The following is a 17,201-nucleotide window of genomic DNA, read 5'->3' on the forward strand; positions in this document are numbered from 1 at the left end:
TTTCGATTTTGAATCAATTATCTTAATAACAAAATTTTACATCTCTATTAATTAAGAGTCTAAGTGTAATTATGTATAAAAACGGAAAAATTATTATTTTGAGGTTATCTCCCTAATTATTGATTAAACCAAAAAAAATTGTTGACAAAGTTTGTTTAGAATTGTTTCAGGAACAATTTTTGTGAACACAATTTTTTTCTAACTTGAAATTTTAATTTCCCACTGAACAGTATGCTGTTTTTTTAATCAAGATTTTCTGAGAACGAGTGGTGGGGGGAAATCATAACCTAATTGTATTTGCTAAAATCCTTCATTACCGACATTGAGTATTCTAACGCCATCTATCATAAATTTCGTATTATTTAATTTTATTAATTATTAATTAATCTCCTACTTTTTTATATAAATAAATATTTATAAAAAAAAATAGTATAAAACGAAAATTAATGTTGATAAATTAATAAATAATACGTCTTTTTAGATTTTTTTTATGAATAAAAAGCATTGATTACAATGCCATCTTTTGACAGCTAATTAATTTGTTATAATACTCATAACCTCACAAATTTAAAAATAAAATAATTAAGATTTTTGCAATGAAATTAATAAATATCTAAATTATTAATACCTATTTATAATAGATTTTTATGTTTATCGAGATATATTACCGTTGGATTTTCCTGTAAGTGTTTTATTAACCAAATTTTCTTTGCACCATACCGTTAACATCAACTTTAACACTTCCTCTAATTTTTGTCTTAAACTTTCATGATCTCCCGATGAAGGATCGACTAAAAAATTGCTTAAAAATTGACGTTTTGATTTTAAAACATTTCTCCTTTTACTTACTCCATATTAATCCCGGCATAATTCGAATAAACTAATTTAAACAATTTTTTTTGTTAACTCACTCCACCAACTTTATAACCCGCTTAAAACACATTTAGAAATGAGTGTCTCTGTTACTTAATTTTTTCATTCTTTTTTGATTTTCTTCTTACGAGTCTAACCTATTTCAGTCGCCTCTATATTTAGAACGAGGCGTCAGTGTTGCGTTATATTAAGAAATTAGGAAATTTTGATCATTGTTTTCTTTCTCATTTTCTTTTCGATAAAAAAATTAATTAATACGTACCAAACGACTTGGAAGCTTGTCTTTTATACATTTCCAAACAAGATTTTCTGTGGACCATCCTGTGAGTAACCGCTTGGTATTTCTTTCGGAATTCGTGCTCGGATTCCGTACTTTCAATACTTGAAACTGAATCTCTTCGTGGAAGTTCTTCATCTTAATCGATTAATTAAGTAAATTTATGTTGTTTAATTTATTAAGAAATTTTTTTTTTAATTTTGTACCTGTAGCTGATTCCGGTCTAGACCAAGTTTGCATCTCTTCTTGATCGCCGATATAAATCCAGTACCCATCCGTATAAGGCACATTGTATAACCCCAAATCATCTTCGTCATCTGGCGCCCCTGGAAGTACGCTTGGACTTGAATCGGTTGCTCTCAAACCCTCCACATTCGAGTCCAATGGCCGTAATCGTCCTTTTCCTCCCGATTCTGAACGATTTCCTCGTTCTTCTGACTAACAAAAAACATATTTAGAGGTCTTAAAATTAACACCTCAACTTTTTTTTTTGATTTAAAAAAAATTAATTAAATTATAGAAAAATTTACTGTCTAAAGACAGCCGTGCGTAACCCGAATGATTCTAGTTCTAGGTATAGTGTTAGTTCTAGTTTTATACTTGCACTGTCGCTAGAACTAACATTAGAACTAGAAACATTTGGGTTTAGCCGTCTTTAAAGACGTGCGGCTAAACCCAAACGATTCTAGTTCGTGGTCTAGCGCTGCATAACAATTAAAACTAGAACTAACACTAGACCTAGAACTAGAATCATTCGGATTTAGCCGAACGTCTCTCAAGACGGCTAAACCCGAATGATTCTAGTTCAAGGTCTTAAGTTAGTTCTAGTGATAGTGCTAGTGTAAAACTAGAACTAACACTAGACCTAGAACTAGAAACATTTGGGTTGAGCCGTGCGTCTTCAGACTAAACGATACTTTCTAGTTCTAGGTCTAGTGTTAGTTTTACACTAGCACTATTGCTATGTAGAACTAACACTATACCTAGAACTAGAATCATTTGGGTTTAGCCGCACGTCTCTAAAGACGGCTAAACCCGAATGATTCTAGTTCTAGGTATAGTGTTAGTTTTAGTTTTATACTTGCACTGTCACTAGAACTAACATTAGAACTAGAAACATTTGGGTTTAGCCGTCTTTAAAGACGTGCGGCTAAACCCAACTGATTCTAGTTCGTGGTCTAGCGCTGCATAACAATTAAAACTAGAACTAACACTAGACCTAGAAGCATCGTTTAGCCGTGCGTCTGAAGACGCACGGCTAAACCCGATACTTTCTAGAACTAATTTAAGACCTTGAACTAGAATCATTCGGGTTTAGCCGTCTTGAGAGACGTGCGGCTAAATCCGAATGATTCTAGTTCTAGGTCTTGTGTTAGTTCTAATGATAGTGCTAGTGTAAAACTAGAACTTACACTAGAACTAGAAACATTCGGGTTGAGCCGTGCGTCTTCAGACGTACAGAGTAATTGCATTCATATATTACGAGTTATATGAAATTCCCGGTATATATATTATAAAAAGAAAAATATTAATAAAATTACAATTAATAGTTATTTAACCAACAAGTCTATTAATGAAGGAATTTTAATATACGAATTAGTTACAATATTTTTCCGTTGACCGTCTTTTCAACAAAATAGAGAAAATCCATCTTTGAAAAATCTTCCAATTCTGTCACTGGCAAAATAACCTCACTTTTAATGTGTCATAATTTATTTTTGTAGTCTTACCGAATAGATATAGTGGTCGGTTGGGTCCAAGGTTTATAGAACATAAGGTTACCTCATTCCCTATGCCTCTGTAGTATCGATTATTACCCCGCAAATTGACGTCACTGGTTCGATACAGTCAGAATAAAAGATAGATACGTGCCTATACTGTGGTACAGTCTATATAAAATATTTAAACCTCGCATCGTGTTGTCCTTGTTTATAGATATATCTATAAACAAGGGTGTTGTGTTGTTCATAGAACCAGCTACGTCACTGACCCACCTTGCCTCTCAGAGGAGGAGAATCGGTATTGGGTAACCTTATGTTCTATAGACCTTGGGTTGGGTCGGTATTAGGTTCGTTCCAACCGCACTTTTGACTGCCAATTGACAGTCACCAGCCTGCGCAGTTGAAAAGTGCTGTTCCATCCGACCCATGGACGTGCCGCGGACTGGTCGGCGACAAGTTATCATGAGTTCCAACGAGCGTCGGACGCGTTCATGTACGCGTCCGCGACAAGTCAAATTCGTACCTAGTTTCGACCATATATATACTATCTCCTATATCGCTGACTCCCTATCTAAGCAATGAGTGGCGAACGTTTCCATCAAAAGAAGACGGAATGATATATGTTTTGTCTTTGTCGTGCCCCCATGTCGCGAAGGCGCTTGCACGAATCGTAAATTTTAAAGAGTTTGAAGTGCTTCGCGCGTATTTTATGCAGCTTTGAAATGCAATTATTGTAGATAATTGACTTTAATTATAAATTATCATAGATGCATCAAATAAATTAGAATATATGTACTTTTGTGTGAAATTGACGTTGAATATTGCTTTAAATATCAACTTTATGTAGGTTGTTCATTAAACATTATATTCTTTAAAATTAAATTAATACATATATACATAGTAATTATTAAAAATGTGTACCAAAATATAGTTATTAATTTTTAACATAATTTGTGAGTTCACGCCCTTTAATGAAGTTGTTACATTAATTAAAGATATAAAATATGTACTTAGGGTACTTACTATTTAATGTACATAATATTCTATCATAAAATTTTCATCATATCGATGTAATTATTAATTAAATTTTTAAGAAAAATGTTTCAAGAAAAGGAGGGCTTTAAATTCTTTTTTATTACACTGAGATCGTTCCTTCTACCTGCTCAACCAATTTTTAGGCCCCAAAAATATCTTTTAACAAATTTTCTTCACTTTCTTAACAAATAATAATTACATTTTAAATTGCTAAGTCCTAAAATATGTTAATAATTATGTTATTATACACATGAAACCTATAATATACATAACTAAATATTTAGATTTTAGGTTATGTTTATGTTAAACATTTATTTGGTGATTTATAAACATCAAGGTCATCAGCTGCTATTAATTTTTAATTCACCGTCCAATAAGATAAAAGTGTACTCACCACGTGTTCACGCATTTCTCTGAGTAGACGGGGGCACGACAGAGACAGATATATATATATCTGCACTCTAGTGTTTACACTCTTTTGCTGCCTTAGTCAGCGATATAGGAGATAGTATATATATGGTTTCGACGATGTACGGTTTGTCACGTTCTTTAGCGCTTGCGCATAACAGCGCATAACTCATTTCCAATTGTGCAGCCGGTCTGTTTGTATCTCTTATGGGTATCTTTACCATCAAGCGTCTGTCACGACGAGCTGAGTCTATATCTATGTGGCAAACTACTGGCACTATTTCTCTGAAAATTTGTATATAGCGTTTATCCGAGGTGCTCGTTTCAGCTAAAATATTTTCAGTTTTCTCCAACTTCCGGTTATACCGGAAATGGACCCAACTTCGTTATTTTAAATGGAATGCACCAATTTTTATAGAATTTTTGAGATCCACACTAAATTTTAATACAATTTGATACAAGTCATCATATGTCTAGAGTGCACCATTTATGAATTATTTCAGTTTTTTCGAAAATTATGGCAGATGCAACCCTTCATAATGAAAACAATTTTTCGAAATTACAGGAGTCCGGCCAAATATTCTCAGGGTTTGCACAGAGAGGACCCATAGGTTACATAACCCTTTAAAAGTTTTTTGAAAAATTATACAGAGTTGTCAGAAATTTGCCCCGAATCTAGAAAAGTCGAAAATTTCATCTTTTTAAATGGCAACCCCAATTTGGGGTTGCTTTTCAAGTATTATGTAAGCTGTGGGTCGTCTCTGTGCAAACTTTGACAATATTTGGCCGGACTCGACCGTAATTTCGAAAAATTATATTTATTGTGAAGGGTTGCATCTGCCAAAATTTTCGAAAAGACTGAAATAATTGAAAAATGAAATGAAAGACATATGATGACTTATATCAAATTGTATTAAAATTTGGCGGGGATCTCGATTTAATAAAATTGAATAAAAGTTGTTAAAATAACGAAGTTAGGGTCCATTTCCGGTATAACCGGAAGTTGGAGAAATCTGAAAATATTTGAGCTGAAACGAGAACTTCGGGTAAACCCATATGCAAATTTTCACAAAAATAGTGCAGGTAGTTTGCCATATACATATAGACTCAGCTCGTCGTGACAGACCCTATACAGGTGTCCAAATTTCGATGGGTTTGTAGGGTATCTCAGTTATTATGAAAGATAGAAAGTTGCGGCTTTCGCGAACCTGAGCTACTTTTTTGTGAAACTTACAATGGCGCAAACCAAATTTTCATATCGCTCTTCTTTTTTGATATACAGGGAGTGTTTCCAAATTTACGATTTCCAGACACCTCCTGTATCTCGGCTATCCGGAAACGTAAAAACGGGTTCTAATAGATTTAAACTAGTAGTTCAAGTTCGCGAAAGCCGCAACTTTCTATCTTTCATAATAACTGAGATACCCTGCAAACCCATCGAAATTTGGACACCTGTACATTTGGATTTGGATTATTCTCTACTCTTTTACATGTTTCTGGTGTTTTGTTTAACAAATTTTTAAGAACTTTTATTTTATATGTATGTTTTATGATAAGTTTCATAGACAACTTAATCAAAAAAGTGAAAAAACATGCATATTTTTATTTCATTTTTCTAGTAAGGGTTATTATGGGGTTATTACGCTTTTTTTACATTTGTAATTAATGCTACTTTAGTTCGTTATTGTTAAAAAAATGATTAAATGGATTTCGTTTGAAATGGTAAATTGTGGTTGCAGCGCTAACTATTGGCAGGGTTGGATATAAAACGTACATAGAAATTGAAAACCGTTCCAACAGCGTTGACGAAATGTACGCGTACACGAACGTGTCCACGGACGAACATGCGCAGAAAAAAGTCCTGTACTAGTCGTGTACGCGTACACGACGAGTCAAATTTGTGCGGTTGGAACGAACCTATTACAAATTTCATTGGAGATTATTTATTAAATTGACTACTATATTAGTTCGGTCGAACTTTCTTAAAATCGTTTATTAATAGGTGTCATTAATGAATGATTTTGTATACATTTATAAATCATATAAATACACGGTCGACGGAAAAATAAATAAATAAAAAATAAGTTGGTATCATTGCACTAAATAAAAAAATTTGTTGGTAGCACTAATAAATTTGTCCACGACTACCTTATAATATATACCTTATGAATGAGTTTTCTAAAACAAAATGGTAGTCATTTTTCACGGAGTGAATAATAGCGGTGAATAATAATTATTATTCACGGGTAGCCATCTTGATCAGACTAATAATAATTATTTGAAACGTTTGTGTCACATTGACGTTTAACCTTTATTCAAAAATTTATTTAAAAAATAAATTTATGGAATCAATTTCAATAGTCGTGGACAAAGTATAGTATTCTACTCGCATATAATGAGCTATTATTCACTCAGGTTCATTATGCCACTCGCTACGCTCGTGACATAAACTTAACCTTCGTGAATAATAGCCCTCATTATATGCTCATATAATAATATACTATTAATTTTTGACGTTTTAACTCAAAATTATTTTTTATTATCATTTGTGTTATTGATTTGTTTATTAATTATTGATTTATTACAAATAGTAGCAAAAATGATTACCTTAGCTCTAACATCAGATCGATATTTTAAATGTCTCCTTTCAATGGTGCGCTCTTCCGATCGAAATCGTTTCTCCAACTTTTTATATAACCGTCCTGGGGGATGTTTTTGACGTGGAGAATCGGCAAATCCCGCCGGTGGTTGAACGATATCGGGTTGAACCCCATTACTACTTATCGATTTATCGTGATCGTCCGTTGTGACAATATCTACTTCTTTCCCACAATGTAAACAATGCACTTGGTGTTCTACGGCTGCGGCAGCATGCGAACTTGGGTCACTATAGAAAACGGAGTCACTTCCGGGACTTACAGACCGTAAAGATTCGGCACTTAAAGCTTTCAAACGCGAAGTGTCGGGGCTGCGCCTCCGTTTCGGGGAGGATAAATCTTGTTTTTCTTTATTAATCGAAGATTTCCTCGGTAAACTCCCCGGTAAACTCGAAGCCTTTTCTTTTTCGTCATCGATATTAGATCGTTTTGATCGACTTTTTGATGATGATGTTGGTGAGCGAGGAATCGATTTCCTCCGGTTGTTTTCTCGGAGCTTTTTGGTTTTCCTTGGAGATAATTGGTCTTGTTTTTTCTTTTCTTCGCGTACCCCGCTACTGGATTCGTCGGAAGTGATGTGGTGAACGGGTTGTTTTGATTCTTCAACTTGTAACCACTCCTCATCGGGACTTCGTAAACTCGGCGACTTTTTAACTGGTTTTTTATGATTTTGCATTGGACTCCTCGTACGAATTTTCCCACGTTTTGGTTTATCTTTAACGCTATCTTTCGATGGGGAATATTTCCTCGTGTGTTTAAAATCTCTTTTTGATTCCGAAAATTGTTTAACCTCCAAAATAAACGGCCGTTTCTTTTTTCGTGCTTCATCGGTGTAATACTCGGTTTTATCTGATTTTGATGATTTCCAAGTTACACTAAAAATGTATTAAGTGATTTATTTTAATTAAGTGATTGTTAGCAATATGTACTCATCTAAGTACAATGTTAGTTCTACATAGTAATAGTGCTAGTGTAAAAAGACCCGAAACTTTCTAGTTCTAGGTCTAGTGTTAGTTCTAGTTTTAATTGTAATGCAGCGCTAGACCAAGAACTAGAATCATTTGGGTTTAGCCGCACGTCTCTAAAGACGGCTAAACCCAAATGTTTCTAGTTCTAATGTTAGTTCTAGTGACAGTGCAAGTGTAAAACTAGAACTAACACTATACCTAGAACTAGAATCCTTTGGGTTTAGCCGCACGTCTCTAAAGACGGCTAAACCCAAATGATTCTAGTTCTAGGTATAGTGTTAGTTCTAGTTTTACACTTTTGACCTACATTTGACTTCGAACTAGAAACATTCAGGTTTAGCCGCACGTCTCTAAAGACGGCTAAACCCGAATGATTCTAGTTCTAGGTATAGTGTTAGTTCTAGTTTTGCACTAGCACTGTTACTATGAAGAATTAACACTATACCTAGAACTAGAGTCATTTGGGTTTAGCCGCACGTCTCTAAAGACGGCTAAACTCGAATGATTCTAGTTTTAGGTATAGTGTTAGTTCTAGTTTTACACTTGCACTGTCACTAGAACTAACATTAGAACTAGAAACATTTGGGTTTAGCCGTCTTTAGAGACGTGCGGCTAAACCCAAATGATTCTAGTTCGAGGTCAAATGTTAGTTCTAGTAACAGTGCTAGGAAGCGCTATTATTAGATATCACCGTGTTGCATATTTTTAATGAATTATAACTAGAACAAATATTAGACCTAAATTTTCATGCTTCTTGAAAGAGTTTCAACGCACGGCTAAGAAAAAAACATTCAGGTGTTAATGTCAACTTTAATTTTATTGTTACATTCGTAATCTTTATAAAATAACCTTTAAAATGAGTCCAAACATGACGCACTTATCTCAAAAAACAAAAAAGTTTGAATAAAAAACATTAAACCCGAAGTTAGCAATTTAAGTTTTAAATATTAATACCAACCTTAATTTTTGATTTTTTTTTATTATATTTTTGTTTTTGTAGCAAATTTTAAAACATTTTATAAAAATTAAGAATATGTCAAAATGACATTGACATTACAAACCGGAAGTTGCTTATATCTCGAGTAAAATTAGAACTCAAAGTACATATCGTGTTTGGGCTGATTTTAGAGGATTTTTTCACGACGATTACAAATATGTCAAAATTGACGTTGACATTCCTAACCGGAAGTTGACCATAACTACATTAATATTGAAGATAAATATGTCGTGTTTGTACTTATTTTAAAGGATTTTTAATGAAGATTACAAATATGTCAAAATCGAGGTTGACATTTTAAACTTGATCATATAATAGACAAATGGACAACTTCATGGTATTCTTACATGATATATTCTTTATTAAAAAACCTTTAAAATGAGTCCAAACATGACGCACTTATCTCAAAAAACAAAAAAGTTTGAATAAAAAACATTAAACTCGAAGTTAGCAATTTAAGTTTTAAATATTAATACCAACCTTAATATTTGATTTTTTTTTTATTATATTTTTGTTTTTGTGACAAATTTTAAAACATTTTATAAAAATTAAGAATATGTCAAAATGACATTGACATTACAAACCGGAAGTTGCTTATATCTCGAGTAAAATTAAAATTCAAAGTACATAACATGTTTGGGCTGATTTTAGAGGATTTTTCACGACGATTACAAATATGTCAAAATTGACGTTGACATTCCTAACCGGAAGTTGACCATAACTACATTAATATTGAAGATAAATATGTCGTGTTTGTACTCATTTTAAAGGATTTTTAATGAAGATTACAAATATGTCAAAATTGAGGTTGACATTTTAAACTTGATCATATAATAGACAAATGGACAACTTCAAGGTGTTCTTACATGATATATTTAGAATAAAAACATTAACTTTGAATGTTTTTAGTTCTATGTATTAATTAATTTATTTTAATTAAGTGATTGTTAGGAATACGTACTCATCTTCTAAAGGCGATTCGTAATAACCCGAAGAAGAATAATGGAGGCTCTTATCATCTTCCGATACAGATAAATTCTTCGTGGAAGGCACAACTCGTTTTTTAGGTAAATCTGGACACGATCCGTTTAAGCTGTAACTCCCGGATGAGGAGCTACTTCCGCTGGGGGAAGATCGCCCGGATGCGTGCACTTCCGGGATGGGTGTTGTGGTGATTTCTAAATTTTCTTCGATTATGGGGGGTGGAGAATACGAAGGGACCACCATATCTTCAAGGAGGTAATCGGTTTTTGAGTACATTGAGGAGCCGCTTTCGAAAGAACTTCCCTCTTGGCTTTTGTGTTGGCGTTGTTTTTGTGAGTTACCCTAAAAATACAACAAAATAAATTTATTTGTTTGATTAATTTAATGTTTATATTTTTACTTTGATTGAATTACTTTTCCTAGAACTATCGGTACCGGATGTGGCAGTGATATAATCATCGGTTGTTGTGGTGCTTTCCGAAACGTCGGTGTTTGTTTTTCCGGAATCAGTTCGAGCTAAAAGTAAATCAGGAACAACGGCTGGGAGAGGAGACTCGGGTTCGAGATCCCTCCTCTTCCAAACGGGCGATTTCGCCCTTCTAGGAACCAAGAATTGTTGATGTTTTCCTTCTTGCACGTGCGTTTGTACAATTGGTACTTCTAATTTAACCGGGTCTTCTTCATCCAAGACTTCGGTGTCCATCGAAGATCTTTGTTGGTGTTGCAACAATAAAAGGTGTTTCCTCCTTGAAGACGGCGTCAACAAAGTAGAAACTCCACTAATTCCGGGTGAGGTCGCCGTTAATGAGGTCATTTCAGAACTACTTAAAGCCGTTCCATTTTCAGTTCCGGAGTCAGCTTGAAGAACGGTAGCTTGGGATTCGTTCCAAATCCCATCGGAATGATCCCGGATATCGTTAGCTAAAGAATCTGTTGATGCAAAAGGAGATATTTTTTTAAAGGATAATGATGGGACTATTCCCTCATCGGCTGGGGAAGCTTCCTCGGAGATCCTTGGGGGAATATGTTGTTCGTGATCACTGCTTGATCCGTTTCTAATATACATCCGGTTGTAAATAAAATTTTCGTGGAATTCTTCGTCCACGGAATCTTGGGGGAGCAAAGAATTCCCCTCAATGCTTTCATCGATCGAGCTAAAAACGTGTTCGCCTAAATCTTTAAAAATCCCTTCGTGTCTAATCGGTTGATTTTTAAAGTACGGCAAAAAATTTCTTGGTTCCTCCTCAACCGTGATATCCTCATGACTAATTGAGGTAATCTGTTTATCGGGAATAATCCCATCTTCGGCTCTTTGCGCTTTCCTTTGATCCAACAAAATCTCCCCATCACTCGCTGTTTTAACCAGCGGCTTTTTTGTTTGAAAACTAACCGGTTTGAAATCGATAAAAATTTCTTTTTGGCATTTTGATTCTGATTCCTCCGAGTCGCGTTCGGATTTAGTTGAGGAAGAGTCGCTTTCAACCTTTTCTTTCTCCGGCAACGTTGGGGGTGACACCACCATAAACGGCGACCTGGGGGGCTCATCCGATTGAGTTCTTTGTAAAGGTTCGTGTTCGATTTGATCGGGGGATCGATCCGAATAAGATGGAACTCCAAATCTTGTCGCTTCCGAATACGATTTCATTAATTTCCTTCCGTTGATTAAAATCCCGTTGGTTTGGGCTCCTTGAGAAACCATTTTGACGCGATGAATCGTTCTTGGGCTTAGATGGAGTTGATTCGCGGGGAGGATTCTTCGTCCTAAACACGCTTCCGTTTGTGTCGCTTGGGTTTTCATTGGCATTTTTTTTAATTTCTCTAAAACTAGGAGATTTTCGGTTGGTTCGGGTTGGCGGGTTATGGGAATTGGGATAATCGGCTTTCGAATGTCGATTAATCTCTCTTGGCTCCGAGACATTTTTGATGATATCCTCGATGATGATGAACTTAATGAAACTACGGCGTCGTCGAATGAAGTTAATGTGTGAGATCTCGCAAAACTTACATGTTTTGGCCTAAAAAAATTTGTTTTTAATAAAAATTTTGGGAATAATTAAAGAATACCTGTCCCTCTTAAAAATCGATGATTTTTTTTTTAATCGGTAGGAAATGACTCAAAAGGTGTGTTAATAGCTTTGTTCGTTGGGACTGCACTACTCTGCACGACATGGCACTCGTATGACGTCATAGTGCAATGAAGTGTAATTCAGTGCAATGTCATGTCAACTTAGTGCATGTCAGAAAAGTGTATAAACCGTGGTCCCAACGAACAGATTTTTATAAAAAAAGTGTATAATATTTGAAATGGACGAACAGGAGATTGTCAGCGAAATACTCGTGGAAAATGAAATTATCGCAGAATGTTTTTTTAGTAGCGTTTTTTTAGTATTCATCAATTATTATTATTTTTTATTTTTTTCAATTATTAGCGAAATATATTTTGTATACCAAACTACTAACCATTATTAGTTCTTTCAAAAGTACTATTTAACGTATAAAGAAATCACATGCTAAATTGCACCAAAATTAATAAGCAGTACTTGCAAAAAAAATTTGGGGTGGTGAGGGTAGTTAACCCCAGCCACCAAAAAAGTAGGGGTAGTTTTCTACTGCCTCTACTGGGATTGAATATACTGTGTTCTCTAATACAACAAATATTAATCATTATAAGGTTTTATTTCTTAATATTTAATATTAATATTAATTATTACAAAACACGTTTTTAAATATTCCGCCATTTTAGTTACACTGCACTTATTGAACTTAATCGAAAGCAGGTGCAACAAAATCTGCACTAACTTGCACCGACTGCACTAAATTGCACTGCATCTGGCCTAACGAACAGTATGAGTGCAACTGCACTAAACTGCAGTATCCCCAACGAACACACAACATCTGCACTAAACTGCATAGTGCAAGTGAGTGCAAGTAGTGCAGTCCCAACGAACAAAGCTAATGATAAAAAAAAAAGTACGGAAAAGTGTAGTACTTACCGAAAAATCACTTTAAAGTTGCGATTTGACGTTTCTTTTTGGAAGTTCAAAGCAATGTTAAATATGCATTTTCGTATTAAATCCTAACCTGAAATTGTTTAATTTATACCCACGCACAAAATAAAAAGTTATTTTCACTAAACTTGTTGAGATTACAACATATTTACGGATGAAAACCTTATTTCTTACGCTATCAATGCATAACGACAATTACCTGTCGTTAGATAGAATTGTTTCTACCAAATGTGTGTTAATAGACTTTATGTTAATAGATTATGTATCAATTGATATGTCAAACGACTAAAATATCTTTATCTACAACTATTGAATTATCTATTCGTTATACAATTGATTTTTGACGGGTAATGACACTCATTACCCATGACAGACAAAGTGTTGAATAATGAGGCCATTATTCCACACTTCTGACACTGCCTACTAATCAAAAAATAAAATATTAACAGAAATGACAGCTTTCTTATATTGAGGTTATGTCTGAAATGTCTATCAAGTTTATTTTTTTTTCGTTTTTTTGATTTTTTTTTCAAAATTAAATAGTTGTAGATAAAGTATAGTATTCAACTTGCGTATAATGGATGTTACCCACTCAGATTACTTCTTACTTCTTCTTCGTGGGTAACAGCCGCCATTATACGCTTGTTGAATAATATACTATTATCTACAACTATTGAATTATCTATTCGTTATACAATTGATTTTTGACGGGTAATGACACTCATTACCCATGACAGACAAAGTGTTGAATAATGAGGCCATTATTCCACACTTCTGATACTGCCTACTAATCAAAAAATAAAATATTAACAGAAATGACAGCTTTCTTATATTGAGGTTATGTCTGAAATGTCTATCAAGTTTTTTTTTTTTTTTCGTTTTTTTGATTTTTTTTTTTTAAATTAAATAGTTGTAGATAAAGTATAGTATTCAACTTGCGTATAATGGATGTTACCCACTCAGATTACATTGCAACTTATTCTTCGTGGGTAACAGCCGCCATTATACGCTTGTTGAATAATATACTATTATCTACAACTATTGAATTATCTATTCGTTATACAATTGATTTTTGACGGGTAATGACACTCATTACCCATGACAGACAAAGTGTTGAATAATGAGGCCATTATTCCACACTTCTGACACTGCCTACTAATCAAAAAATAAAATATTAACAGAAATGACAGCTTTCTTATATTGAGGTTATGTCTGAAATGTCTATCAAGTTTTTTTTTTTTTCGTTTTTTTGATTTTTTTTTTCAAAATTAAATAGTTGTAGATAAAGTATAGTATTCAACTTGCGTATAATGGATGTTACCCACTCAGATTACTTCTTACTTCTTCTTCGTGGGTAACAGCCGCCATTATACGCTTGTTGAATAATATACTATTATCTACAACTATTGAATTATCTATTCGTTATACAATTGATTTTTGACGGGTAATGACACTCATTACCCATGACAGACAAAGTGTTGAATAATGAGGCCATTATTCCACACTTCTGATACTGCCTACTAATCAAAAAATAAAATATTAACAGAAATGACAGCTTTCTTATATTGAGGTTATGTCTGAAATGTCTATCAAGTTTTTTTTTTTTTTTCGTTTTTTTGATTTTTTTTTTTTAAATTAAATAGTTGTAGATAAAGTATAGTATTCAACTTGCGTATAATGGATGTTACCCACTCAGATTACAAAACTCGCTCGCTTCGCTCGCTCGTGTTGCAACTTCTTCTTCGTGGGTAACAGCCGCCATTATACGCTTGTTGAATAATATACTATTATCTACAACTATTGAATTATCTATTCGTTATACAATTGATTTTTGACGGATAATGACACTCATTACCCATGACAGACAAAGTGTTGAATAATGAGGCCATTATTCCACACTTCTGACACTGCCTACTAATCAAAAAATAAAATATTAACAGAAATGACAGCTTTCTTATATTGAGGTTATGTCTGAAATGTCTATCAAGTTTTTTTTTTTTTCGTTTTTTTGATTTTTTTTTTTTAAATTAAATAGTTGTAGATAAAGTATAGTATTCAACTTGCGTATAATGGATGTTACCCACTCAGATTACAAAACTCGCTCGCTTCGCTCGCTCGTGTTGCAACTTCTTCTTCGTGGGTAATAGCCGCCATTATACGCTTGTTGAATAATATACTATTATCTACAACTATTGAATTATCTATTCGTTATACAATTGATTTTTGACGGGTAATGACACTCATTACCCATGACAGACAAAGTGTTGAATAATGAGGCCATTATTCCACACTTCTGACACTGCCTACTAAAAAAAAAATAAAATATTAACAGAAATGACAGTTTTCTTATATTGAGGTTATGTCTGAAATGTCTATCAAGTTTATTTTTTTTTCGTTTTTTTGATTTTTTTTTCAAAATTAAATAGTTGTAGATAAAGTATAGTATTCAACTTGCGTATAATGGATGTTACCCACTCAGATTACAACACTCGCTCGCTTCGCTCGCTCGTGTTGCAACTTCTTCTTCGTGGGTAACAGCCGCCATTATACGCTTGTTGAATAATATACTATTATCTACAACTATTGAATTATCTATTCGTTATACAATTGATTTTTGACGGGTAATGACACTCATTACCCATGACAGACAAAGTGTTGAATAATGAGGCCATTATTCCACACTTCTGACACTGCCTACTAAAAAAAAAATAAAATATTAACAGAAATGACAGCTTTCTTATATTGAGGTTATGTCTGAAATGTCTATCAAGTTTATTTTTTTTTTGTTTTTTTGATTTTTTTTTCAAAATTAAATAGTTGTAGATAAAGTATAGTATTCAACTTGCGTATAATGGATGTTACCCACTCAGATTACAACACTCGCTCGCTTCGCTCGCTCGTGTTGCAACTTCTTCTTCGTGGGTAACAGCCGCCATTATACGCTTGTTGAATAATATACTATTATATTGTAAATATAAATGATAAATAAGTATAATAGCTTATTTAATAGTACCTTACTTAAGTTAAAATAGTTAATTAATTAAAAATTAATATTAAACAAGACGTGTACATGGTTACAAAATAATAATAAAAAAATAACCCGTGTGACGATGGCAACAAACTGTGCAATTTCGATAAAACGCCAAAATAATGCGAAGATACACGAAAATAACACAAAATTGACCTTCTTTAAGTGGTGATAACTCGTAAACAATGTACCCGATGATCAAGATCTATACGTCACTCGATTCGTCATAGTGTCTTATATCGAAATTACAAAATGCTCGATTTCAATTCTCTCCCGCTAAGTTTATACAGCCCTCGGAATGACACCGTCTTCGGCTCGTTGTTTATGCACGTGTGAAAGCTCGTGCTAAAAAATTAATTTAAACTAAATCGACTATAATTAGAGAACAGTTTGACGGATTTTAATGTTTTATATCTCAATCGAAAGTTTGTGTCTGGCTGAATGCCCGATTTGAAATATTTAAGGATTTTGATTAAAACACAACAAACGAATTAATTAAACACATCAATTATCTCCGTAGCTAATTGACCAATTTTAGTCATCAAAATCTCGGTCGAAAGTATGATCTGCAATGAATGCGAAGGTGGAAATGCCCGATTTCAAAATTTACTAATTATGTGCGTACAACCATTGAAATGACCCCGCGAGAGTTTTCGAGTCGGGCATTAGTAGTTACAAAGTTTTAACATCAAAAGGTCATAACGTAGGGTGAAATATTCGTCAAATCCTATGGTCAAATCTGAAAGAGAAGAATAATAAACCTTATTTTGGAGAAATTCAAAAGATTAAGGTAGAAATGCAATTGATGGGTACTTGTGGGTGTGTAATGGGCACGTTTCCACACGGAAACAAAAAAGATGAAAGGTGCTGTAAGGTTGTATCGTTTCGAATTTTCTTTAGTTTTATGTTTACGAATTCTAGTTTTCAGCCTCCTCCACATTTGTCCGATAGCAACAAACTTGTATCCGTAATTTTTTATCTACTTTCTTAGCTGATATCTTTCTTATTATTAGAGATAATTCGAGATAATAATTAGAGATTCTTTCTCTATCTAAAACCGGTCTTTGTCTGTCGATAGTTAATACTAGGATCAATCTGTACTTAAACTACAAAGCGGTGACTCTGTACTTAGATTAAATAGTTTAAAATTACCAAACTTCAAGCCTTTGTGCAATTGTTATCAAACCGAATTTTAAAAAACTATTATCAAACTCGGAAAGAGCGCTCTTAAACCGGGTTTTCGTT

At 33.7% G+C, this 17,201-nt stretch overlaps 1 protein-coding gene across 1 annotated transcript in view; it reads right to left on the reverse strand.

Annotated features, from left to right (window-relative positions):
* The window catches only part of LOC111421422 (uncharacterized), a 43,468-nt gene that overhangs the window by 9,211 nt on the left and 17,056 nt on the right, over positions 1-17,201 (reverse strand). Inside the window, exons 8-15 of the mRNA XM_071195992.1 lie at positions 10,321-11,935; positions 9,898-10,262; positions 6,922-7,846; positions 1,357-1,588; positions 1,136-1,288; positions 912-931; positions 850-880; positions 669-791 (exon numbers count right to left, since the gene is read on the reverse strand). Of these exons, the coding sequence (XP_071052093.1) occupies positions 669-791; positions 850-880; positions 912-931; positions 1,136-1,288; positions 1,357-1,588; positions 6,922-7,846; positions 9,898-10,262; positions 10,321-11,935 (3,464 nt within the window). The remainder of the gene's footprint in view (positions 1-668; positions 792-849; positions 881-911; positions 932-1,135; positions 1,289-1,356; positions 1,589-6,921; positions 7,847-9,897; positions 10,263-10,320; positions 11,936-17,201) is intronic.

This window comes from Onthophagus taurus, chromosome 5, assembly GCF_036711975.1.
Source record: "Onthophagus taurus isolate NC chromosome 5, IU_Otau_3.0, whole genome shotgun sequence".
In the NCBI taxonomy this organism is placed as follows: domain Eukaryota; kingdom Metazoa; phylum Arthropoda; class Insecta; order Coleoptera; family Scarabaeidae; genus Onthophagus; species Onthophagus taurus.